This window comes from Carassius auratus, unplaced genomic scaffold, assembly GCF_003368295.1.
Source record: "Carassius auratus strain Wakin unplaced genomic scaffold, ASM336829v1 scaf_tig00024920, whole genome shotgun sequence".
In the NCBI taxonomy this organism is placed as follows: domain Eukaryota; kingdom Metazoa; phylum Chordata; class Actinopteri; order Cypriniformes; family Cyprinidae; genus Carassius; species Carassius auratus.
This window is the reverse complement of record NW_020525383.1, coordinates 3,606-30,878: the sequence shown is the minus strand read 5'-3', so window position 1 is coordinate 30,878 and position 27,273 is coordinate 3,606. Positions and strand designations below refer to the sequence as shown.

General features: G+C 38.7%; 2 protein-coding genes across 2 annotated transcripts; both read left to right on the top strand.

Annotated features, from left to right (window-relative positions):
* The first annotated feature begins 446 nt into the window (after nt 1-446).
* On the top strand, nt 447-19,142 carry LOC113078258 (progressive ankylosis protein homolog B-like). Its single transcript, XM_026250582.1, has 12 exons — nt 447-542; nt 4,898-5,114; nt 6,823-6,941; nt 10,474-10,557; nt 10,868-11,038; nt 11,206-11,340; nt 12,578-12,670; nt 14,076-14,171; nt 15,512-15,641; nt 16,270-16,393; nt 16,495-16,594; nt 17,763-19,142. The coding sequence occupies exons 1-12, from the start codon at nt 447-449 to the stop codon at nt 17,901-17,903; spliced, it is 1,506 nt and encodes a 501-aa protein (XP_026106367.1). The 3' UTR covers nt 17,904-19,142.
* Nucleotides 19,143-23,609: 4,467 nt separating this feature from the next.
* On the top strand, nt 23,610-25,829 carry LOC113078257 (transcriptional regulator Myc-B-like). Its single transcript, XM_026250581.1, has 3 exons — nt 23,610-23,765; nt 24,021-24,690; nt 24,965-25,829. The coding sequence occupies exons 2-3, from the start codon at nt 24,030-24,032 to the stop codon at nt 25,489-25,491; spliced, it is 1,188 nt and encodes a 395-aa protein (XP_026106366.1). The 5' UTR covers nt 23,610-23,765; nt 24,021-24,029; the 3' UTR covers nt 25,492-25,829.
* The last annotated feature ends 1,444 nt before the right edge of the window (nt 25,830-27,273 follow it).

The following is a 27,273-nucleotide window of genomic DNA, read 5'->3' as shown; positions in this document are numbered from 1 at the left end:
GCACCAGCTGACGTTCAGAAGAGGAGTGGCTTTTATGCGCCGACCGTCCCCCACGTGTTGTTAAGGGAAGGATGATGATTTAAGTACAGTTAACCGAGTGGCCATCTACAGCAGAATTGCGGCTGGCCAATCGACTCCATGCATACGGCTTTATACTCGTGTCGCACTTAATCTCCGCGGCCGATTATATGCATTTATTTTTCCTCTCCACTGACGGGTGAACAATGGAGAAGCCGTCAGCAGAAATTTCTGGCGACCCTCCTATTTTCCCATGCACCAGATCATTGTTTATGATGCTGTTGTTGTGTAGGAGGGCAGGGACGGACCTGATCTCGTCGGATTTCTGCTAGAAAACACTCAGAGCTCGACGGGCTGTGACCGGCCTCGCATCCTTCCAGATCCGAGCCGCTGTTGTTGGCAGTGCTGCTGCTCTCCTCCCGGCGAACATGGTGGAATTCCCGGTACTCACGCATTACTGGACTCTTATCCGATTCCTGGTGCCGCTGGCCATAACCAACATAGCCATCGACCTCGGCGAACAGGCAAGTGTGAATGAATTGTGCATCAAAATACAAGGCTGCATGACGTAAGATTGGTTGTGTATCCTTGGAGCTAGACTCTGCAGCAATGGGCATCCATCAGATTATTAAAGCTCTGTTTATCAGTCGCCTCGGAATATGTAATATGATATGAACGTAATTTATAGGTTAGGTCGACCCTGTGGTTTTATTCCCTAAGGAAACTTTGAAACGGTGGCCCTTCGTAAACAAGCATCATCACAAACAACAGGAGCCGGTCAGCTGTGTTCGTCAACAGCTGGCCATACAGCGCATCCAATGACGTGTGTCCCACTGAACAATGCACTTTTGGATGGGCTGATTTTGTTGTCACCTCAGCGTGAACTAACTTGTTTTTGTCAACCATTAAGGAATGTTTAGTTTTTCTAGGAGTATTTACATGTCTAAAGTGAGACGGCTATACAAATCTTAAACCCTTAGCTGATTAAATGTTTAATTCATGTAATTCAAATCTCATTTTGATGCTCTTATGTTTCTTCATTGTCCATATTGAAAAGTCTTTCTTAATATTATGAGATTAGTGTCCCTGTCATTTTTACTGAAACAATTAATAGATCGAGAAAGACTGACAATCGGTTTGACCAGTGTTTTTCAGATATTCACCCTTTTCAGCCTAATTGGTTCCTCAATATTAGGTTTATAAATAAATTAATAAAATTTTTAATAATATATTTGGATAATTATTGAACTTTCATAATGAAGTAATTTATTCTCCATCAAGAAATGTGTAGCTTAATTGCATAATTGGGTAACACTTTAGAATAAGGTTCCATTAATTAATGTTAGTTAATGTATTAATTAACATGAACAAACAATGAATAATACATTTATTACTGTATTTATTCATCTTCGTTAATGTTAGTTAATGAAAATACAGTTATTCATTGTTAGTTCATGGTAATTCACAGTGCATTAACTAATGTTAACAAGCCCAACTTTTGATTTAAATAATGCATTAGTAAATGGTGAAATTAACATGAACTAAGACTTATAAATGCTGTAAAAGGATTGTTCTTGCTTAGTTCATGTTAACGAAAGTAGTTAACTAACATTAACTAATGGAACCTTATTCTAAAGTGTTACCCATAATTGTAATGCAAATATTGTTAGAGTATAATGAAAAGTAATGATTGCAACCCTTTACACACAACTTGGCAATATAATCACCATTGGCTAGTAATTTTTTTTGTTTAGTCGCCATAATGATAATATTTTACACACACTCACAAACACACATTTATATATATAGAAACTTGGAAACCATGTATTAATGCTTATTCGTCGTTTTAACTAAACATAGGACTGGTGGTGATATTGTTGGCCATTCAGGGTTTCTTTAAAAAAAAAAATAATAATAATAGAAATAGATAATAGTAATTATTACTAAAAGATAAAACTAAGCCTACTAATTCTTCTACGGTACTAACAATATACACCACACTAGGGTTGATGTGCTGCTGGTTTCATGAATATTAAACACGTTGTCAGTGTTCCCTCGAACTGATTTGCTAAAATCAAAACAGGGTCGGTAATAGATGAGCACCAGACAATGGTATTGCCGTTTGCGCCTTAACCCCACCCAGTACCAGAGAAATTGAGAAATCTTCTGCTTGTTTTTAAAGCTGAATAATTCTAAATGAACTCTGTTATTTTGACAGGAAAAAATTTAACAAAGAGTGGTTTATATAAAATGCGTCGATTCAGCATTGTATGAAAGGCTCTTTCTCTTTGTATGTGTGAAAACCGTAGACTGCATAAAAACATGGACGTAGTGTCCGTGACGTCACACGTAGACTCCTAAAGAGCGTTTTTGAAGCTCAAAGTGTGCCGAGCAGGCCGTCGCCATCTTGGCAGCGCATCACCGCGTGACTCTCCCAACAATCGAAAATGGGCAAAAAGGCAGGAGCTGGTTGCTGAAGTCACGCCCACCTACCGCGACAGCAGTGACAGCAGCGGCAATCCACCTGTCATTCAGTTTTTTTTTCACTTCCTTGTTGGCTTCATGAGAGAGAGTGGGAGGTTGCTGCTCGGTGAAAACAGTGCTCTCAGCAAAAAGCTCTGTGCCTTCACTCTATAGTTTACGGTGCATCAAACACAGGTGCGCTGCACATCCATTGAGATGAACTGAAAAAATACAGATCGCTTGATGGAGAGTGAAACTCTGAAGCACTCGGTCAGTGTTCGGCGAGTGAAATATATATGTACGAAACTTATAATAGCCTCTAACTCACACACTGGCAATTAAAATCTAAGAATTTACTAGCCAATGGCTAACCATATTATACATCATTTATTTGCCCAGAGTAAAAAATTTTTCGCAATGTAGAGGGTTGGGTTGTATAATGCATTATCAGTTGATCTTAAATCTAAAAATATTAGATTCAACTGTTGCAATTGACCGCTGTGGAGGAAATGTAGTGTGCTGATGCAATCCCTCAGTTTTCACAAGAGCACGTTTACATGCACACCAGTAAGGTGATAACTCACAAATATCAGCTTATTAAAATAACAAGTTTTCCCTGTTTACATGCACATCAGTAACCTGACAATGCAAGTAAGCTGCGTTCACATGACTTCATTAATAAATCAGGTTATTTTCCTGTAGTGACGTCAAAATATAAGCATTTGCGTATCGGACTCAAGAGTATTTAATACATTTGTCAGTTGTGATGTTAAATTAAGCTTGCAACATGTCAACTTGCAACATGTCGGGAAATTTATATTTTACATAAATAAATGCATTGTCACTGAACCACTTCTGCTTCTGCTACACAAGATGCGAACACATTTTAATAATTTTCAGAGTCATGAAAAGCCAAGACATTTGCTCAGTCTAGATGTGCTTAAATCTGCAATAACTATGCGTTCCTGTCACGTATCACACATGCGCACTTCTTTAAGCCGACAGAAAGCAGGTTATTGTATAGCTATACATGCCGTGCGAAATCAGAGAAAGAGGCAAAAAACTACCTGTTGTGACCGGTCTATGCTTATGCCATTTATGACCTTAAGAAAATGAGTTACCGGGTTTACGTGACCAAGTTCGTTTTCAGCTTAAGCATAATCGGATTAAGAACATGCATGTAAACGCACAATTGTGTGTGTGTTTTTTTTTTTTTTTTTGGTAAATATAGAGTAGAATATAAGAATATAAAAAAAATGTATTGGATTTGATGGCCTCAAGCCACTACACTGAACACTGTTTGATTTTTGGAAAACTGGAATAAAATATTACCATTCAATTTTTGATAGATACAAATTAGTTTTTCAGAATCACTAATGGGAGGGAAACAATGTGAGCAGCTACCCTAAGAGCCCATCTGCCCACAGTAACGAAATATCATTATCTCTCTGCACATTGTTCTTAGCCGTTGGAGATGAAGTGACAGACAAAAGTCAGAGTAAGACGGTTGCAGAAGATAAGGAGAAGAACTGTACATTCACACATCCTTTTGACGTTATCTGTTATTTTACAGGTCTTGCTGCTTCCTAATTCTGCGACTGACTATCTACTGTAGTATCATCCAAATGAAATCTTAAGATTTAAACATAAGCAAAGTTCTCTTGAAACTGCAAATATTACAGAGTGGTGCCACCAGGTTAGTCTAGGACAGGTCAGAAAAGGTTATTAACGGTTATTAGAACATCTCACCATTTTCCAACAGGTTTGACATCTGACACATTTCCATATCATCTTATCATGTGTTGATGGGGATATATTTTGGCATGTGACAATAAAGCTGTAAAATTGTTCATAATACAGTTGGTCATCATTGAGATTATTCAAGATTACGAGGTATATTGTTTATTGTGTTTCTCTCGAGAAAGGTCCATGAATGAATGTAATTTTATAACACGTCTTCCTCTTTCTGCATTTCACTCTTGCTTAATATCATTTAGACATCTGACACACTGTGCATTGTGAAACTGTGAAGTTTGTATTTTCACACATAATTTGGCTTTAAAAGACAGAAACTCTGTAAAGAGACAGTTCTGGGTCAGTGGTCCTATGAAACATGAACTTCTCCAGTAAAGCAAACTGGTCCTGAGTTCTGGACAAGCCATGAAAGGCATTTAGTCAACTGATACAGAGGTTCTGTTGTATATAATGGGTGTAAAACCTTCTTTGAAAAGAGGAATCCCATGAGGAGTTTCATTTCATCCCTCAACATCAGAAAATAAATGTTTTAAGATAAATGTAAATCTAGATTATCTGTTTTTGTTTTTTTTGTACTCACTCACTCTACTAATCTGTCTTCTGTGATGCTGAAAAAATTGAGTTTCTGATGAATTTGTATAATTTCTGTCACTCTCTATAGGCTCTGAACAGGGGTATTGCGGCAGTCAAAGAGGATGCCGTGGAAATGCTGGCCAGTTATGGTCTGGCCTATTCCCTCATGAAGTTCTTCACAGGCCCTATGAGCGATTTCAAGAACGTAGGGCTGGTGTTTGTCAACAGCAAACGGGACAGAGCCAAGGCAGTCCTCTGTATGGTCGCAGCTGGAACCGTGGCTATTATTTTCCACACTCTTATTGGTCAGTATATCAATGTATCATTTCCTCACTCCGCTTTTGGGAAGTCGTGGCCTAGTGGTTTGAGAGTTTGACTCCTAACCCTAGGGTTGTGGGTTCGAGTCTCGGGCCGACAATACCACGATTTGAGCAAGGCACTGATTGCTCCCTGAGTGCTGCAGCATAAATGGCTGCCCACTGCTCTGGGTGTGTGTTCACGGTTTGTGTGTGTATGTTTACTGCTGTGTGTGTGTGCACTTTGGATGGGTTAAATGCAGAACACAAATTCTGAGTATGGGTCACCATACTTGGCTGAATGTCACATCATTTCACTTCTGGTCTTGCATGTCTAGGTTGTATTAAATGTATAGGGGATACTGCATCGCTTTGCACTTTTCTAAACAAACGCATCCCGATGGTAGGCTTAGTGAGCAATGTTTTGACTGGAGAAGGACCTCCTTTTAGCTCAAGTGGACTGAATCACTCAGACCCCACTCACCACTGCAGATGTAACTGTTCTCTGAAAAAAAAAAACTCACAAAAATTACACAAAGGAACATTATATTCCAAGCACATTCCCATCCACAGGTAACTACATGCCTGTTCTGTGTATTCTGTGAATGGAGAGGCGTCTCTCAAACAAACTATATTTAAGCTCACAGAGGTAGATCACCATTTTTTTCAGGTTTTCATTCGCCCTCTATGATTCTATTGTCCTTAAACAAATTGTGCAAAATACTGCACTCCTACTCGGCAGGAAATACGTTCTGCCACCCATATTTACCAAATTACAAATACTTAACGTTTGTGGGATTTGGTTGAAAATGGTTCACTCATCTTGAAACACTCTATTTATACAATATAATCCAGAAATTAATATGAACATTATATAAACATCAAAGCAAATTTACCCTGAGAAATATCAGCTTCTATACCCCAGATACATTTGCATTTAGACAAATAGCTATTTACATACAAACCTAGAAATCAGAGCCATTTTCAGCCGCTCAGCAGTGCCCATATGGTTACTGCTATGAGTGCATGGAGAAGGAATGTAACCACGGTAACCCTGAGGGATATAGAATAGAAATCACCACCTTCTTGGAAAAAGGCAGGAATTTTTAATCACTAACCACCTCCTGTCTGCCACATGTAATGATGTGCTATTAAATGAAGGACTTATGTTCTGTTAGCATAACATGGAGACTCCCCATCATCTTGAGTGTGGTCTCAGACATATTATGGCTGTCTGTGCAGTCAGAGAGTTTGGTAGAGTGCTGTCATCCATCTGTGGATCACGTCACTGCACACATTCCTGGGAAAAGTGGAAAGAAACAGGAGAAATGAGAAACAAGACAACTTCTAGTTCCTTGCATGTTATTTGTACCAAGTTTAGCAGCAAAAGAGTCAAGAATGTTATATATAATATTGTATATTTTGTTATATTATATTAGAACATCTGTATCCTAGGCATTTTATTTCTTCAAGTTTTAACAGCAAAGCCATAATTTCTTTCTTTTATATTACATTACATTTACTATCTATCCATTCTCCAAACAGGTTATTCTATGTTATGTTGTGGGAATGCTGAAGCCTAGTCCAGCATTATAGTATAGTATAGTATAGTATAGTGTAGTATATTATAGTATATTATTGAATGTTATATGGCATCATGTTATATAATTATTTATTATAATACATATTCATCTTGTTCTCATTTTTCCTTGTTTAGCCTACACAAATCTGGGCTATTACATCATTAACAAACTGCATCACGTGGATGAGTCTGTGGGGAGTAAGACCCGGAAGGCGTTTCTCTATCTGGCTGCTTTTCCTTTACTTGATGCCGTGGTGAGTGTATCGTGACGTCTCAACCCTGGATATTTTGCTGTAGTATCATAATGTGTTCTTGCTCTGACCGCCAGATCTGGCTCGTCTGCCCGGCACAGATGGCATAGAGTATGTGTGTATAAGCCAGCGTGATAAGGCCATGCATCAGAGCCTGTTCAGATCTAGAAATCATCAAGCTCCTTTGGATGAATAACAGCTCACGCGAACATCCTGTGCCTCTCAACGGAGGTTAAGCTGCAGCAGTGTTTTGTTCAAAGTGTTAAGTATCAAGAGAGTGTACCCAGTTGACGGGGGTCCATGACCCCTAGGGGATGAAATGTGGCATTGCAGGGGGGTTGCCAATTATTGCTTTAAACTCTCTTTTTTTATTTATTATTAATTTTAACAAAACTAAACATAAGCTAAAATTCTACAACTTTTTTTCAAAGTCACTTCAAAAGTCATTGATTTCTTTTTCATATAAATGTCAGGTATTGGTAAGGGAGGAACTCAGGTGCAGACAGGGATTCTCAAACAAAGGGTTTATTACAAAAAGGGGAAAACAAAACCCACGAGGGGGAAAACACGGAGCAAGGTAAAGACTAAATAACTAAAACGGGACTGGACTGACAAGATAAACAAGGACTCTAAATACTAACTATAAACACTCACGGTAATACAAGGACTTCAGCACAATCTCACACACAATCACAATGTAGGACACAGTTGAGGTACAATCACAATGACAATGAACCGACGCAAGACAGAGCACACTAGGAGATCTAAATAGGGGTACTAATCAAGACACGACAGGTGTTACAGATAGGACAATCAAGACACGACTAGGTTAACAAGGGGGGCGGGGCAAGGGAACGAGACAACACAAGCACATGGCCCAAAGACAAGGCCATGCGCTTGTACACAAAACATGGGTCTGTCATGATCCTGCCTCAAGACTAGGAAAAATCAAGGACACGAGGGCAGAATCATGACAGAACCCCTCCCTTAAGGAGCGGCTTCCAGACGCTCCTCAAGGGAACATCAAACACGGGACACGACTGACATGACAGACTGGGACACAGACACAAACCAACAGGACACGACAAATAATAACAATGGCAAACATGAATACACAACAGCAGGGTTGGGGTGACAAGTCAAAAAAAACAAACAGGGAAGGGGAGGGGGCGGGACCACAAAGTTCATGGGGGACAGACCAGGGCGGGTGGGAGGGGTAGGAATCTTAGGAGGACAGGACGAAGGCTGACGACGGGGGGTACGGGCAGGTCTGGGTGGTGAGGGGCGGGGAGGGGTCTCGGGACAACTGACAGGGGACATGACAGGAGCAGACAAGGGACGCGGGGCAAGACTTACGGGACGCGGGGCAAGACTTACGGGACGCGGGGAGACGACAGCTGGACACGGGGGGACAACATCTACTGGACACGGGGGACAACATCTACTGGACACGGGGGGACAACATCTACTGGACACGGGGGGACCACAGGACACGGGGCCACATCAACAGGACACGGGGCCACATCAACAGGACACGGGGCCACATCAACAGGACACGGGGAGACAACGGCTGGACACTTGGGACTTCTGGGAACAGGGTCAGGGGACAAAACAGGACTGACGGGGACTTCTAAAATTTGGACAAGACGGGACAAATAGTCAGAAAAAGCTTTAGCAGCTAGGATAATAGGCAGCTCCTTATGGGATGAGACCGACTGTACAAGAGTCTTTGCTGCAGAGTCGGCCACGGCTCTCTCCTCCGCTCTCACGACTGCAGCTCTCTTCTTTACCGGCTCGGGCACGCCAGCGCTCACCGCTGCTGGCTCGGACACGCTCACCGCTGCTGGCTCGGGCACGCCAGCGCTCACCGCTGCTGGCACGGGCACGCCAGCTCTCACCGCTGCTGGCACGGGCACGCCAGCTCTCACCGCTGCTGGCACGGGCACGCCAGCTCTCACCGCTGCTGGCTCGGGCACGCTCACCGCTGCTGGGTCGGGCACGCCAGCGCTCTCCGCTGCTGGCACGGGCACGCCAGCGCTCTCCGCTGCTGGCACGGGCACGCCAGCGCTCTCCGCTGCTGGCACGGGCACGCCAGCGCTCTCCGCTGCTGGCACGGGCACGCCAGCGCTCTCCGCTGCTGGCACGGGCACGCCAGCGCTCTCCGCTGCTGGCACGGGAGGAGACAGGGTCACAGGACCGGCAGGCCCCCTCCTCCTCCTCTTCCTCCTCGGGCGCGGTGCAGAGGCTACAGCTGGGTCAGAGGCGGGTTGGGGGAGTTTGGTCTCGGACAGGGCAGACTCGGACGCCGAAGACTCTGAAGCCGACTCCCATGAAAACCGTCTCCCTCGTTTAATGGGGAGACTGCTGGCTGAGGAGGGCACCTCAGGACTCTGGGAGGGGCTTGCCTGACCCCCCAGGGTTGCCACGGCCAGGACACGACCCTCCGGGATCGCCGGCAGCTGGGTAGGTGGGGACCTCTGGGGCTCCTCCTCTCGCCCGCTCACTCCGGAACGACCTCCCCTGGTCCCCCGGAACACCACAAGGCGAGAGCCCTCAAAACAATCTCGCTGGCTGGCTAATGCCATCCAGCATTGCCTCCTGTCTGCTGAGTTCCTTGGTGGTCGGTTCATTCTGTCAGGTATTGGTAAGGGAGGAACTCAGGTGCAGACAGGGATTCTCAAACAAAGGGTTTATTACAAAAAGGGGAAAACAAAACCCACGAGGGGGAAAACACGGAGCAAGGTAAAGACTAAATAACTAAAACGGGACTGGACTGACAAGATAAACAAGGACTCTAAATACTAACTATAAACACTCACGGTAATACAAGGACTTCAGCAGGTACAGCACAATCTCACACACAATCACAATGTAGGACACAGTTGAGGTACAATCACAATGACAATGAACCGACGCAAGACAGAGCACACTAGGAGATCTAAATAGGGGTACTAATCAAGACACGACAGGAGTTACAGATAGGACAATCAAGACACGACTAGGTTAACAAGGGGGGCGGGGCAAGGGAACGAGACAACACAAGCACATGGCCCAAAGACAAGGCCATGCGCTTGTACACAAAACATGGGTCTGTCATGATCCTGCCTCAAGACTAGGAAAAATCAAGGACACGAGGGCAGAATCATGACAATAAATGTATAAAAGATTAAGCCGCTTGTTTAGAACTAGCATCATTATGTGCAACCTATTAGAATGATTTCTGAAGGATCATGTGACGCTTAAAGACTGGAGAACCTGAAGATTCAGCTTTTCAGTCACAGGAATACATTTAATAAAAAAGGAAGAAAAAAATCACAATATTGATGCACATGAATAATGCATTAATGGCTTTGCAAGGTTACAGTCAGTGTATTATATAATAACAAAAATGGGACTTTAGGACTAAAATGTACCCACAATTTAATATAATATGTAACGGGGTCCCTCTCTTTCTTTCTATCCATTAAGGAGTGCTTGGCCTGGATTAGCATATTGTATTGTGCATGTGACAGTTAGCTCATGTCTGTGGTTTCAGGCCTGGACTCATGCTGGAATCCTTCTGAAGCACAAGCACAGTTTCCTGGTGGGATGTGCGTCTATTTCTGATGTCGTTGCACAGGTATGTGTCGAATTCATCAAATCAGCATTTCATTGCTTGATTTATGTCTTCTTAAAATCATTTCAGTATTGGTATGTTTATGAAAATGTGAATATAGTGTATGAAGGATAATTGAAGTGAACGTAATTGGTTATGTTTCTGTGGATGTCATAGTAATGGTGTATTTAGTTTTTATTAATGATGTATTTGGGTCTGAATTAATAGTAGAGTCTGTGTGTGCCACGAGAACGGCTATATTTATCACTGTCATTGTAATCAGGTTACACAGTTGTGCCTCTCTCTCTCTCTCTCTCTCTCTCTCTCTCTCTAGATCGTGTTTGTTGCTATTTTGCTTCACAGTCACATGGAGTGCGTGGAGCCCTTGTTGATCCCAATCCTTTCTCTGTATATGGGTGCCTTGGTACGCTTCACTGTTGTTGGTTTGGGTTACTACAGGAAAGTTCATGATAACATCCCAGTCTCCAGTGGACCTGAGGTTGGGGTATGTCCAGTGACTCTCTTTACACCAATTCAACCTATGTGACCTTCTCAGTTCAGTTTCACAACTACCTTGGTCAGATTCTGTACCAATTATTTCTTGCTCTGCCCCATCAAACCTGTGAGAATCCTAAAACTGTGCTATGTACTGAGCCTCATTCTGTGTAATAGGGTGATGCCACTATTAAAAAGATGCTAAGCTTTTGGTGGCCGTTGGCTCTCATCCTGGCTACGCAGAGGATTAGCAGACCCATCGTCAACCTGTTTGTGTCTCGGGATCTGAAAGGAAGCATAGCTGCCACAGAGGTTAGTGTGTCCCATGGCAAGAACACGCATGCCTTTACAGTATTTAGATTAAATTTAGCAATTCATTCACAGTGAAATTCTGCTTCTTTTGCTATGAATATATACTGAGATGGTTGGGGAAACCAGTTTTTATTTTATTTGAAGTGCAATCAGAGTGAAAACAGAGCAGCACTTGAATAAGAATTGTGACATTTATTATTTTAGTTGGGACTACAGAAATGGTAAATGCATATATAGTGTCAATATTTAATTATGCATCCAGTGAATAAAATAAATATTATAAACTAAAACTATTAAAAATAGTCTTCAGTAATTTAATAATCCTGAAATAAAGTGAATTATAAATATTAGATGAAAGATGATATTAGACTTAAACTTAAAATGTTGAAATGTTGCCTTGGCAACTATCTGAACTAAAATGAATTTAAGATAAAGTACTAAAATTACTAAAATAACACTGAAGTAAAATAATTGAAGCTAATTAGAAATGTTTAAATAGATATAAATGAAAACAAAATAAAAGCTAATTAAAAAAGTATTGATAAATACTATAATAATATATAATTAATTCTAAAATAACACTGAATAAAACTAATTTTAGCATAGTTGTTAATGTGGCATAACTGCAACTCATCTGCATCCAGTGCTTTATAGGCCAACTTCACCACTGAAGGACAATTGTTTTTCACCTCATACCTACTGTAATATACTCTTTAAACTAGGTTTAAACAATATCTGTAATGACGAAACGAGCTTTATTGTCAGATTAGTTGCTTGGTGCCAAGATGTCAGAAATATGTGCCCCTGGACCGCAAAACCAGTCTTAAGTGTCAATTCAATTTCGAAATAAAAGAAAATCGAAATATTGAGAAAATCACCTTTGAAGTTGTCCAAAAATTCTTAGCAATACATATTTCTAATCAAAAATTACATTTTGATATACAGTATTTACGGCAGGAAATTTACAAAATATCTTCATGGAACATGATCTTTACATATTATCCTAATGATTTTTGGCATAAAAGAAAAATGGATAATTTTGACCCATACCATGTTTTTTTGGCTGTTGCTAAAAATATACCCCAGTGACTTAGTGACTTAGTGACTTAGTGACTGGTTTTGTGGTCCAGGGTCACATATGTTACGTCACTCAGCTCCTCTACAATAGAAGCATTCATTATAAACAGATGAAATTGTGAGTGTTTAATGTTACCATCATCTCACCATTGTTTTCCAGGCTGTCGCAGTTCTCACAGCAACATATCCAGTGGGTCATATGCCATATGGATGGCTCACTGAACTCAGAGCTGTTTACCCTGCTTTTGACAAGGTAAATGTTGTTGTTTTCCCTCTAACTAACAATGTTTTTAATCCTTAATCATACAGTTCTCTGAATGTTTAATACTAATCATCCTTCACGTATTTACTTGAGTTAAAATGACAGCATTGTCTTCTAACTTTGTCTCATACCCCTAGGGGATGACAAAATTAGTTTATGTCTTCTGCCTTTTTTTGTGTACTAATGCTGCAGCATGTCTATTATCTTGTTGTACTTCATGACAAAGCAATTATTTTTGGGGTAAACAGAGCGGGTTCATGGAGACAGAGCTGCAGCTGGAGTCCCAGAGACTGTAATTAAAAAAGAGGCACAGTATTGTGGTTCTATTTATGGTTGTTTGCCCTGAGAAAAAGGATCAGAAGGATCCACGATTAGGAAGTCCTCGGGAAGTGAGGGATCATTCTCTGGCCACAGGTGTCTGGCTAACTGGAGCTAAAACTATTATGAATAAAAATGATCTACACTGCCGTTCAAATGTTTGGGGTCTGTAATATTTGTGAATGAAGTTTCCTATGCTCACCAAGGCTGCATTTATTTAATCAAACTGTAAGATTGTGAAATATTATTGTAATTTAAAATTAGGCAGTGGCTATTTGCACTAAGTATAAATAGCAATTATATTTGATGTACACTAAGTGCAAATAACTTATTTTCTTAGCGATAAATGATATTTACACTAAGTGTAAATAGTAATTAGATTCTGTTTACACTAAGTGCAAATATCATTTCCATTGGTTACCACAGGTTTTAAATATCTTTGTAGTGGTTCCCGCAGGCAGAAATTCCTCCTATTACCCACGGCACAAAAATGGTCTTATTTATTAAGACATTTTATTAATTATTTTAATTACATAGGCTACTATTCCATTGAATTACATACTCATATTATGCATTATTGTGCATTGTAAATGATGCAAAATGACAGCATTTAAATTATAGAGTTCTCCTTGCTTTGTCAAATAGTGTCTCAGTGAATGGGACACATTTTTCTGATACTAAATCTATACTGTATATTGAATACTATCAGAAACAATAGTTCCAACTAGGCAGGCTACTGGCACTTAATGTAAATAGACACTCCATTAAAATATACTGTTTTCTATTTTAATATATTTTAAAATGTAATTTATTGCTGTGATGGCAAAGCTGAATTTTTATTTACACCAGTGTCACATGATCCTTCAGAAATCATTCTAATATGCTGATTTTGTAACATAATATAAATGTCTTTACTGTCACTTTTGATCAATTGAATGCATCCCTGCTTAATAAAAACATGCATTTCTTTAAATCTTTCTAAATGCTCAAAACACCCCTCTTACATTGTACATTTTTCTGACAAAGAAATGAACGGCTTTCTTGACATCTGCGGTTTGTCTTTGTTCTTATTTTCCAGAATAACCCAAGCAACAAGTTAGCCAGCAGCGGGACAGTGGTGACAAAGTCCCACATCAAGCGCTTCACTTTTGTTTGTTTGGCTCTTTCCATAACAGTAAGTTCATCCACAGTCTCTTCTCTCTCCGTCTGGCTTTAATAACACTTGTTTCATATTTTAGTAACAGCGGTTACTGAAGTTTAGCAAGTTTAAAGGTGCTGTGGGAGTCACATTCTTTGTTTAGCTAATCAGAAAGAAGATATTTCTAACTGTCAGTCATAGCAGCCCATACATGGAAAGCAGGAAAATGAAAGTGTGGTAGATAGGATTGCTGTACTACATTTGATTTGAAACTTCATTTGTGACCATTGACAAACTATGTTCTATACACTATGAATATGAGTAGTATGAGTTCTGTTGCTTCATTGCAATTTACAGCTTCTCTCCCACACTAGCCTAATCTGTATACATCACACTAATCAGTACACATTTCCTTATAATTAAATTGTATAGTCCCCTGAATATAAAAATGCAGTTAACAAAATCCATATGCTCTTATTCAGCTACTAAACACGTAGTTGTAAAGCCATAAGGAGTGCATTAGGACAGAGTGACTTGATATTGTGAGTGCTTTTAGAGTCAGTCTAAATGATTAATTGATGCTCTCTGCCTCTGTAACAGGGTCAGATCTTCCCTTCCTGACCTAGATTAAAGCCTTCATAGTATTCAACTGCAGCTATCATTTTTACACCATCATTTCACCTCTCTGACAGTTATATGGAGGGAGAATCATGATTGCACGAGTCTGTGTCACTCATACAGCACGGCTTCTGTTTAATCTCGTATCTAATCTCTATATAGTTGTGCCCTGATTTTCTCCTCTTAAGTGAAATGTTTCATGAATGCATTGCTATGGATAAATACTAGGGTTTCGTCGTTTTTTAAATTAATCATTCAAAGGCATCAAGGCGTGAATTTTTTTTTTTTTTTTAAGTTGCATGTCCCCTTAGGACTTTTTTTTGTAAATAAAGTGTCATTGATGGTTGGTCTATGTTACTGAATGATTGAGTTTTCCTTGTCCCAACTTGTCTGGTCATGTCTGTCTGTGCACACACTTCCAATTCCAGGGCTCTTAGTAGCATTTCAAAGGCTTTTCTCCGGCCAGACACTGTAGATATAAACAGTTATGAGTGTAAATGATAGTGTTTTGATAGCTGTGTAATGAGGGTAAGTATAATATACTTGCTTATGTGTGCTGGATCTAAAATCAACATGCATACTATATTACATTCCCCCTAGATAACCAGAAAAAACAGTGCCATTTCACAGAAATAACCAGAATAACCTTTATCTTTTTTTTTTTTTTTTGTATACTTTTTCCTAATTTGAGTTTTCACTTACTTCCTACGTCATGTCTGGATAGCTACATTCAGGTTAGTGTGTTTTTCTCTGTGCAGCTCTGTTTTGTGGTGTTCTGGGCACCACACATTTCCGAGAAGATCCTGGTGGACATCATTGGAGTAGATCATGCCTTTGCTGAGCTGTGTGTCACCCCTTTGCGAATTTTCTCCTTCTTTCCCATTCCAGGTATTGCACTTTAAGTCAATTTCCATAAAAACAAGCATTCTACATTATTCTTTTAACATCCTGTAGAAAGTACATAGAAAGTACAGTTTTAACCAGTAAGACTACAACACTCAATCTTCACTGTCACGTGATCTTTCAGAAATCATTATAATATAATGATTTGCTGCTCAAGAGTCTTCTTCTTATTAGTTATTATTAATTTCTTAGTATTCATTTCTTATATTATAAGTTGTGCTGTTAAATGTTTTTATGGAAACTATTAATTTCTTTAATAAATAGACAAATTCCACAGACCCCAATCTTTAGTGTGTACTTTGTGAATGTCCCATTTTCAAATTCTGAGGAAATCTGCAAAGTTCTGTAGCTGCACATTCTGAAAAAATTCAGGGTCTGATGTGCTGTGCATCATCAGATAGACAGATGGACTTAGGAGGACCGGTTGCTCTTTGAAAATGCCTTTTGAAAAGTCAAAGGTCAAGAGTGGTCATGCCTCCAGGACTACAGAAACTGAGAGAGAAAGAACCACAATTTAGATTTACTGATAGCAACAACTGGCATGTAAAATATGTTTTCACATGATTGCTTGAGAGAAAATTTGCATAAACTTTTTTTTTTTTTTTATCATCAGTGACGATTCGGGCTCACCTGACTGGTTGGCTCATGACCCTGAAGAAGACCTTCGTCCTGGCGCCCAGCTCTGTCCTCCGCATCATTGTCCTCATTACCAGTCTCATAGTGCTGCCTTACATGGGGTAAGTTTGTTGTTTTTGACCGTTTTACTTCAATGCATCAAATTGTAGAATACAATCTGTTAGAATGTATTTAAAAGCTTTCTGCGTTTCAATTTGGGCAGAGTACACGGAGCCACACTTGGTGTTGGATCCCTGCTGGCTGGTTTCGTTGGGGAGTCTACTATGGTTGCAATCGCAGCATGCTATGTCTACCGAAAGCAGGTACAATTACACAGAAGCCTGCCGTTTTTTTCTAATGATACACCTGCTTTTTATTTGATTAGTAAATGCAGTTAAAGTGTACCTTTTAACAATGCATCAATGCACTGCTGTGGCAACTCCACAGACATGAATCTGTAAACATTTCAACGTTCATTTCATTAGTGTATAGCATATTTTAAGCACACACACATACGGGAGACTGAGGGTAGTTATTTCAATAAACATAAAGTCTTGAATCAAAAGTCCAGTTACATAAGTGTGTTTTCTCTAGCAGTGGTTTGTATGCTGGCTTCAAAGTTCAATAATTTAGTCTTCCAACCTAACATTTTTCCTACAGCTGTTAAGTGAACTTTATTATTTATCACAATAAAGCACACTGACATATAAGGCAAGGGTCAACTATTTCATGAAGGTAGACTTTATTTGAGAAAATGCTGAACTGTGTCTCAGAAAGGATTTGTTTTCATACAGTATATGTCAGTTTGAGATTTGCCTTATTTTTATGGATGAAGATTGTCACATATTTTTAATTAATTAAAAAGAATAGTTGCATGTTAAATCAATAATTTCATGTGTATACACTACGGTTCAAAGTCGGGGGTTAGTATGACTTTTATTCAGTAAAGATTCATTCATTTAATCATACACAAGTCACAACATTGATGATGTTACAAAAAGTTTATAATTCATAAAATGCTGTTCTTTTAAAGATTTTATTCGTCAAAGAATCCTAAAAAAATGTTTCATGTCACAACTGTTTTTAACATTGATGATAAATGTTTTTTGAGCACCAAATCAGCATGTGGACACTTAATAATTTGCCATCACATGAATACAATGCATTTTAAAACGTATTAAAATAGAAACCAGTAACTCTAAATTTAAATAACAGTTTTTGTAGTTTTTATCAAATAAATGCAACCCTGGTGAGGATATGAAATTATTTTTTAAAAACTTAAAAAAAAAATAGTACCTTACACTATACATTTATTAGTTATTTTATTAAGTTTAACTGAAATCCCATTAAATCATATGATTTCACAACTCCACTTTTGATTTGTAAATTAAATTTCCTTCTACAAAAATAATTTAGTTTGATCTGTATTTCATAAATGAAACGCAATGCTTTGGGGAAAGCTAATTAGCATTTTTCTTTCTGCTCACACAGAAGAAAAAGAAAGACTCCGATGAAGACATGACCATCGACGGGGAGGACTCTGCCCCCATGAACGAGTACAGGGGCAGGGGCCGCGTGGACGACATCGTGGAGTTTAGAGAAGAGGATGAGGAAGAGCTGGAGGAGGACTGAGCAGTGGATTCTAGGCTGTGCAGGATGTGTTGTGGGAATCAGGGCGGTGTTCTTATTGCTTACTGTCCCCCGCTGTCACCCTTCCCCTCCTGCCGAAGCGAGAGCCCAGCTCACCTTTTCAGTGTGCACACAGTTCAAATAACCACAGAGGGAGATTTAGATATCGGTTGTCAAGACTACAGTCGTCTGCTGCAGCATATCTATGTTACAGTACACACGCAGACATACAAATGCGTACATGCGTCTTCCAGCTGCCGTCGGGAGATTTTATTTTCTGATGCAGGACAGTGAAGATATCGATTTGTACCAAAGCAATGTTGTGCATTAACTGCTTTTTATCTTATTTTTTTCTGTATGCTGATCTGTATGCCGTCCTATAATTCATGATTCTTCAAAGGAAAGACTATACTAAATGCAGTTACATCATCCACTTGGAATGTATTTTCTGTTTCTTCTTCTTCTTCTTCTTCTTCTTCTTCTTCTTCTTTACTTCTAATATTTAACAGAAAGGACAGACTTGATAAGAGGTCCAGAGGCGGTGACCTGTGTTACTGCACAGTTTCAATATGTTTTTTTTTTTTTTGTGGCTATTATCATTACAGGAAATGTCAACAAAGGATATAAATATATTACAGATTTTTATTGGAATTGAGAATGAATTTGATGGACATCTTAGAAAACAGCACTTTCAGAGTGACAAATGGTTGAAGTTTATGGGTCATCTAGAGGACCTACATTTTTTTAAATATACATATCATATGTTGTAGGTGTATAAAATATACATTTTGTATGGGTGATGTTGTGAACTCTGTATATTGTAGGAAAAGAAAGAATTGGACTGTGTGTTTTCATAATTACGTCTATTGAAGTATTTTTCTTTTTTTTGGGGGGGGGGGGCATCTATTTTGTATCTCAGGATGTTCGGGATAGAAAATATTAAAGTACTATAAAGTCTGATTAACGATCCCTCCCAAATTAACTGTTTTCAAGTTTCTTCATGGGACATTGATACACAGCTACTGAGGATGTAGTGTTTGTTTCATTTAGATGATAGTGAAGTCTGGCTGAGCTTGTTCTGTATTTGAGATTTCCTGGACAATCCAAAGTCGTGATAGAAACGGTCATTATAGTTTCAAAAGGAAAGTCTTCAGTCCTCTCATTAAATGTGAAAATGTGGTTTAAAGTGGTCTATGGTGAGGTTCTTATGTTCTGTCTTCTATTAAAATGGAGTAAATGGTGTGTTTGTCACTTTTACTGCAGTTGATGAGAAGTCTGCTGCACAGAAAACAAAATTATATATCTAATACTCTAGAAAGCACATTATTTGCAATGTGATTGATGAAAAAATTTGTGAAAGTGATTTCACGATGCCCCCTACCGTGCAGTTTTGACACTGCCGTGACTTCTGAACACAGTGACCTAGTACACGAACAGCTGAGGGTCAGTGCAGGATTGAGGCACACATGCTCTGTGTGCATGATCAGTGAGCTCAAAGATAATAATAATAACGTTATTCAACATAATAGGAACCTTTTTTATTATTATTTATGAGCATTTTAGTACATTTCCTAGTTTTTTTTTTTTTTTTGCTAATTAATAATACTAATAATATCGCATAATACCCAATGCAATAAATAGATTATTTCTGTGATACATGAAACAAGATATTTTTAATAAGTATCAGTGTTTTTGTCCCTGTAATGAAAGTCAAAGGGGCCCAGTGTTATTTTGGACCCCACTGATTTTCATTGCATGATCAAAAACAGTTAAAACATCTAGAAAATATATTATAATGTGTTTTACAGTAGAATGACATAATGTCATTCAGGTTTAGAGTGACGAGGGTGCATAAACAGTGAAAGAGTTTCATGTTTACATGAACTATCCCTGTTTAACTTGATTCAGTGTTCTAGTTTAATCTATTTTCAGCCACACTGAGAAAATGGGGTAATGATTCACATCTATATTTTTTAACTTGAGCCAATGAAAAATAAATAAAAAATAAATTGAGCTATATGTGATCCTGTTACCTGGCAGACATTGACAAAAATCTGATGTGTGAATATGATGCGCACAGAAATGCTTGGTCTCCTCCCACAATGAAGTGCAGTAGATCCAGTTGTTTGTAACGTTTTAAATATGATATTTTTCTTACAAAAACACATGGATTCACTGCTGGATTTGAATTTAATTTTCTTCTTTTTTTTCCTTATTATTTTTTCGTATATTTCATTATTTGTATTTCATTTTGTATTTATTTCTCTTTTTTTAAGAGTATGCCAGACCTACATTTCACTGCTTCTTGTATGTCATATAACTTGTACGTGACAAATAATATCTTGAATCTTGAGGTCTTTTACCCCATGGAGCCATGTGAGGCACTTTTTATAATGGATGGATGCGCTCTGTTTGACTACTTTTGGACTGTTGAAAAAAACACCTGCCTACTGCTATTATAAAGCTTGGAAGAGCAAAGATAATTTGTGAAATAATCCGATTGGATTCTTCTGAAAGAAGAAAGTCATACACACCAATGATGCCATGAGGGTGAATAAAACATGCATTTTTGGGTTAATTAACCCTTTAAGAGTCATGCTTTACTCTGGAACATGCAGTGCAACAGATTATTATTTAAAAGGAATATCTCTTTACACCAGGATATTTTCAGATCATTATTAAAATGGTGGGACAGATTAGACTGAAATTGCAAGGCAAAACTGGATTAAGGAAAAAAAAATTCATACGTTTCATTGGTTTGCCACATTTTATGACATGCAGAAATCATGTAGAATACCGGTAAAGAAAATAACATGCAACATTTTTACCCTTTTTAAGACTAGTTGGTTCCGGAGGTTCCACTTATTTTGCCATTGGGATTTTAAAGTCCTCGTGTTCAGCAAAACAAATAAATTTGTACAGGCTTTTAACAGTTTAATACAGGAAGTTATTTTGAATGTTTGTAACCAAAACAGTTGAGGAGCACCATTTACTTTTAACTTTCATGTTTGATTACGAACATTTTTTCAAAATTTCTTCCACTTGTGGGTGAAGGAAGATTTTCATTTATTGGTAGATGTCCTTTTAACAAAACAAACAACTTTAATAGTGTATGTACATATCTGTGTTCAGTTGTAAAGTTATTAAGTAATGCAATATTTTGTTTTTTCCCAACCATCCAGTGAAATTGAAGATATTGTGAAAGAAATTGACGAGGGAATTGTGATTGTAACTGATGAGCAGCAATGTGATGTGCTTCCCAAGGAATAACCCACATTGCCCTCATTTGGACATCTCCCATTTCCCCAAGGCATTTGGACTCCTAATGGGTCTGTATGCAGTGAACATTCACTACCTCAAGCGCATTAAATTTATCACTGAGGCTCTGCAAAACCTTGCGAAGAACAGCTGCTCCCAATGTTCAGGATGTGTTCATGGGCTTCACAGCAAGCTCTTTCATAAAAAGTATAGTTTTTTTTTTTAAAAGGAGCTTTTGGTTCTTTTGAGCCTTTCACTACATTTTAGAATGCACATTTAAAGTTTATGTTATGACTTGGTCTCATTTTCCTATAAAGAATTTTAAAAAAAAAATTCTTCAAATTGACAAGTGCTTTTGCACTTTGTTTCTTGTGTTATGACCACTTAATTAATAGTGTATGTATGGTACAGTGCATTCCCATGGGGTCAGCCTTTCCCTTTCGCACACTTGGCACAAGTGTGAAAAGAAAAAACCTTTAATAGTAAACCCAATGTGAAAGCCCAGCCCTCCCCACTTCCCTCAGCACTCTCCCACAACCAGGATCCTCTCTCATGGCTAAACATGGGCCTTTGGCATTATGCAAATGAAGGGAGGATGAGATGAGTTGAGTTGAATGTCTGGTAGTAAAGCAGACCTGTTGGTTCCCAGAAGGACCCCTGTGGTCGAGGAGTGCATGCCTGATGAATCTGTGCTCAGCCATATATCACACATCACTATGTCATGTTGAGCATAACTTGAAAAGTATTAAGTCCACACAGAAAATAACCTCCCTACTCACCGGTCTTCTATTTTTTAAGCTTTAAGGTTTTTATTTTTCTGTGGAAAGCAAAAATATTTATTTATAATAGAATGCCCAAGTGGAAAAAGGGAATGTAACCACAAATGTTTTCTATGAAAAACAAAGTTTAGGTTATCACATAAACCTTTCAATATTGCTTTAGAGGACTTGAAATGTAATGCAGTGTATTTTTACTCTTTTCTTTTTTTCATCAATATTGAGCTTGTCGGCCATTGAAGTATTCTCTGACTTTTTAAAAAAGAGCAGTTCAACTGTTTGATAATAAGAAATCAATCTTAAGCATCAAACTGAGCATACTGGAATGATTTGTGGAGGACCACGCTGAAGACTGGAGTAAAGATGCTGAAAAATCAGCTTTGCCTTTACAGAAATAAATTACATTTTAAAAAAAGTCAACTAAATAAAATAGAACGTTTTCCTTATTGTAGTAATACTTCACAATATTACTGTTTTACTATATTTTTTAAAATACATTAAGCCTTTTTGAGCAGAAGATACTTATATCAATAACAAAAAATCTAAAAAAATATATAAAATATTTTAAACACAAGAAAATTAAATTATTAAGGATTATACAAGTGCAATAATTAAATCAATGTATTCAACAATTCTAAATCCTATTAAGATTAAAAAATAGTCTCCAGAAAAATCCTCTTAAAAGTAAATTGAATGCTGTTTAATATAATACTCAATTTAAAAGCTTTATTACTGACAATAAATTCAATGTTTGTGTCAGAGAAATAATTATTAATATCACTCAATTAAGTTAAAGCCATAGACTGTAAAAATGTGTGTGTGTGTGTGTGTGTGTGTGTGTGTGTGTGTGTGTGTGTGTGTGTGTGTGTGTGTGTGTGTATATATATATATATATATATATATATATATATATATTACAGATGGCCACCAGAGGGAAGTACTAACCACTTCTGAATAAATCAAGAACATTTGCTCCTTATCCATCAGGTCAAGATCAAACACTATATCAGACTTATTTCGATAATCAGTCATAAAATGTACTCTAATCTTAATGCTTATGATGATGGTGATGATTAAATAGCTTACAGTATTCGCCTACTTTAACGCAAATAGCGACAGTAACTGCATTAATTAACAATAGACACTACAATAAAAGGGAATAATTCTCATTCTTGAAAATAACAGTCGGATTGCTTTAATGTAATTATCAGAAACAATTCATTTGGATAATTAGGACGTCTGCGTATTTATTTTAATCAACAGTTACATAGGCCTATTTGTGGTTGTAAATAAAATCGCCCCTTCTGACACCCAACACAAACAACTGTGAGGGGAGCTTGTAAACTGTGTCAATAAGACGTGATTTTGGGTTCAGGTGTAGGCTACTACTACAGAGCATAGATTCTCGGAGTCACCCTCCTGCTAAACTCAATGTGCAACAAGGCTCCGCCCGGAATAAGTCCGCGCTGGCAAGTAGTTCCATGACTCGTTTTCATTAAATAACGCCACGTCTTAAATATCTTTTTTCATTGTTGCATACAATAGCCACTGTATCAATGACATGTTACTAGAATAACTAACAAGAAACGTCTATGTTCTGTTCATCTTTCACATTTGGCGGGAACGGCGCATGAATATCAAGAGGAGGAAAACAATCCGTAGTATTAAAACCCGCGGGAGCAGCTGTTCGAAATCTTGCAGATGACAAGCAGCCGTAGGTTGAGCGGCGCGACCTACTCACTCACACTTTGGACTTCCATTCACCTGATAGTTCACATACACTGACATCTGACCATAGTGTCAGTTTTCATTGAGTAGCACCACAGCTACGGTAAGTCTGTCTGAATTATGATTTATTCTCATTCTTTACTTTTTTATCCATTTATTTGTGCATATATATTAGGCGAACTACTGGTCATTAAAACAATTGTACCATAAGATAAAAAACATAGGTTTAACGTTACATGACTTGTGTTCTGTATTACTTAATGCGTACCACATTCAGTAAGTTGATGCGTTTGTAGGAAACTGTACTTAACTGAAGTTTAGGCTTAAGATGAATTTAACCATAATGTATTCTTCACAGGCATTCACCATGCCGCTGAATTCAAGTATGGCGAGTAAAAATTATGATTATGATTACGAATACGACTCCTACCAGCCCTATTTCTATTTCGACAACGAGGATGAGGATTTCTATAACCACCAGCACGGACAGCCACCGGCGCCCAGTGAAGATATATGGAAGAAGTTTGAACTGCTGCCCACTCCGCCGCTGTCCCCGAGCCGGTGTCCCTCGCTGTCAGACCCCTTCCCCTCCACGGCCGACCAGCTGGAAATGGTTTCAGAGTTTCTCGGGGACGACGTGGTCAACCACAGTTTTATTTGCGACGCGGATTACTCTCAGTCTTTTCTGAAGTCGATTATCATTCAGGACTGTATGTGGAGTGGTTTCTCCGCCGCGGCCAAACTGGAGAAGGCGGTGTCGGAGAGATTAGCGTCGCTGCAGGCGGCGAGGAGAGAGTCGTCCAGGAGCGACTCCGTGGACTGCTTTCGGTCCAGCTCTAACGTCAGCTACCTTCAGGACATGAGCACCCCTGCCTCACAGTGCATTGACCCATCAGTAGTGTTTCCTTTTTCGTTGACTGACAGCTCAAAGTCGTGTAAACCGTCATCCACACCGACTTCCACAACCGTGCCACTGGATACTCCACCTAATAGTGGGAGCAGCTGCAGCAGCAGTGACAGTGATTCCGGTGAGTTATAGACTGCTTTTTTTAATGCTGATGAAATGTACTCGTTTGACTGATCGGCTTACACTTAAATAAGTTAAGATTTATAAGCTGTAATTATTGCTGCGTATTGGTTTTTTTAACCAGAGAATCTGGTGGTTAAAGCGTTAATCCTAGATTGTAGCGTCAATTGCGTAAAGGCACACACGCCCACTGCACGCCAGTCTACGCTAAACTGTCTACTATGAATAAGCAGAGCTGCAAATTGACGTCTATTTTTGCTTTTTAATCCATCTAGATGACGAAGAGGAGGAGGAAATCGACGTTGTCACGGTGGAAAAGAGAAAGTCTGTGAGAAAGCCTGACGCCCACTCAACGCATCAAAGCCCCGTTGTCCTCAAGCGGTGTCACGTTAATATTCACCAACACAATTACGCTGCGCATCCATCTACGCGGAGTGAGCAGCCTGCGGTCAAGCGGATTAAATTCGAGAGTCCCATCCGGGTGTTTAAACAAATTAACCACAACAGAAAATGCTCGAGTCCCAGGACGTCGGACTCTGAGGATAACGACAAACGCAGGACTCATAACGTGCTCGAGCGGCAAAGGCGGAACGAGCTCAAACTCAGTTTCTTCGCGCTGAGAGACGTGATTCCTGACGTGGCCAACAACGAGAAAGCTGCCAAAGTAGTGATACTCAAGAAGGCGACGGAGTGTATAGCGAGTATGCAAGAAGATGAACAAAGACTTATTTCACTTAAGGAGCATTTAAAGAGAAAATGTGAACATTTGAAACGGAGACTTGAGCAGTTAAGCAGTTCTTAAGTTGCTTGGACTTAATTTATGGACTGAACCTGTTTTAAGCATCCTTGTATGGTAACGTCAATACAAGGTCTAGAGGGTGTGGCAAGTGACGTAGTGAGCAATCTGACGTCGATTTATACAATAGCACTGCCTCAGTTTGAACATAATGGAGGTTAGATTTATTTGTATTTAATTTTTTATTTTTATTAATGAAATGGTCTGCAGTTCTGTTTACTGTTGGCCTTAACTTAATGTTTTGTTTTTGTAAGTTTTGTACATACTGCACATATGTATTCAAGATACTGTTGATTTCTGGATCATAAAATGCGTTTCTCTATAAAACTGTTTTCTTGGGTTAATCCTGTCTTCAATGTGAACTCATTACTTTTTTGCTGCATCTTTCAGTCTCCTGATGACCCACTTCAAAGCCTTCAATTAGGCAATCCATTAAGATACAGTCATGCACTCATTTGTGTAATTGATTTGACATTCAGTGTATGTAAGACTGTTTTCATATAATTTACCTTGGCAATGCCGTCATCTGTTTGTAGCTTTTTAGGATGACTAATGCTTGTGTCAGATTTACATTATCTATTTAGAAGCATCAAAGCCAGTGCCTTATGTAAAGCCACTTAGACTGAATCACACATCCCATTGATTTTTGTTACAGATAACTGCATTTTATTCTACAAGAATATAAAGATGGGAGTCTGATTTTGGTTACATATTGAGAGTAATTTCTCTATATAATTTACTATAAAACTGCTGGCTTAATGTTATGAAATGCAATATCATTGGCATTTAACTTTTGTAAGAGCTCTGATGCACCTGTTGTACAAAAAGATGTCCCCTTTCCTTCTATGCTGGTATTAGGAGTCTCATAAGGAGATTATTCTTTCCTTCACCTTCAACTCAAAAGTGCCATGTTTTCTAAAAAAAATTGTGAAGGGCTTGGTAGATGACATCCAGTGCGTGCTCCTTTTCATACTCCATTTACATTTTTTCTCTGATTTAATTTTGTCTTGTTATTCTGCTAAGATTATGGAAACCGTACTGGATGGATGAGGACAAATTCACAGACTAAACATTTGCTGTGCCAATTTGGGTCCAAATTTGTCTTGGCTTGGTTTCACAGACAGGTTTAGGTTAAGCCAGGATTAGGCCATAGTTCCATTAGGACCTTTAAGTATCTTTTATAAATTTTCCTTAGAAAATTTTTTTTTACTGGTTTGCATTTTGAGACCAATCAATAGTACTAAAATATTTTCAAATATTACAGAAAAAAGAGAACAGACATGCATTTTAGTCTGGGACTAGGTTTAAGCCTTGTCTGTGAAACCAGGGGTATGAATATTACATTCTTTATAGCAGGTAAATGTTTTTATGACCAAACTTGGATCCATGTAGGTAAACTTCCAAAGAAGTAAGTTCAGGAGTCCTGAATAAGTTAAGTCTACCACAGACAGCCTCTTCTTGTTGTCTTCTCTTCTTGACAGGTTGTCATTTAGGGTAAAAGTTTTAGGCCTGGTTTCAAAAACAGGGTTTAGACTAAACCAGGATTAGGCCATAGTTCAATTAGGATATTTAAGTAATTTTTCATAAACATGTCTCAGAAAACACGTTACTGTTGTGCATCTTGAACCAAAACAAAGGCACTGATATATTTTAAGATCAGTCAGGGTAAGTTTCTTTCTGTTGTCCTTGAAACCGGGGTAAGTGTCAAGCACTGTGTTATTTACAATCACTGTTAGGATGATAATGAAGCTAAATAGTCTATGTAGGGTAAAATTATGAGCCACAAGT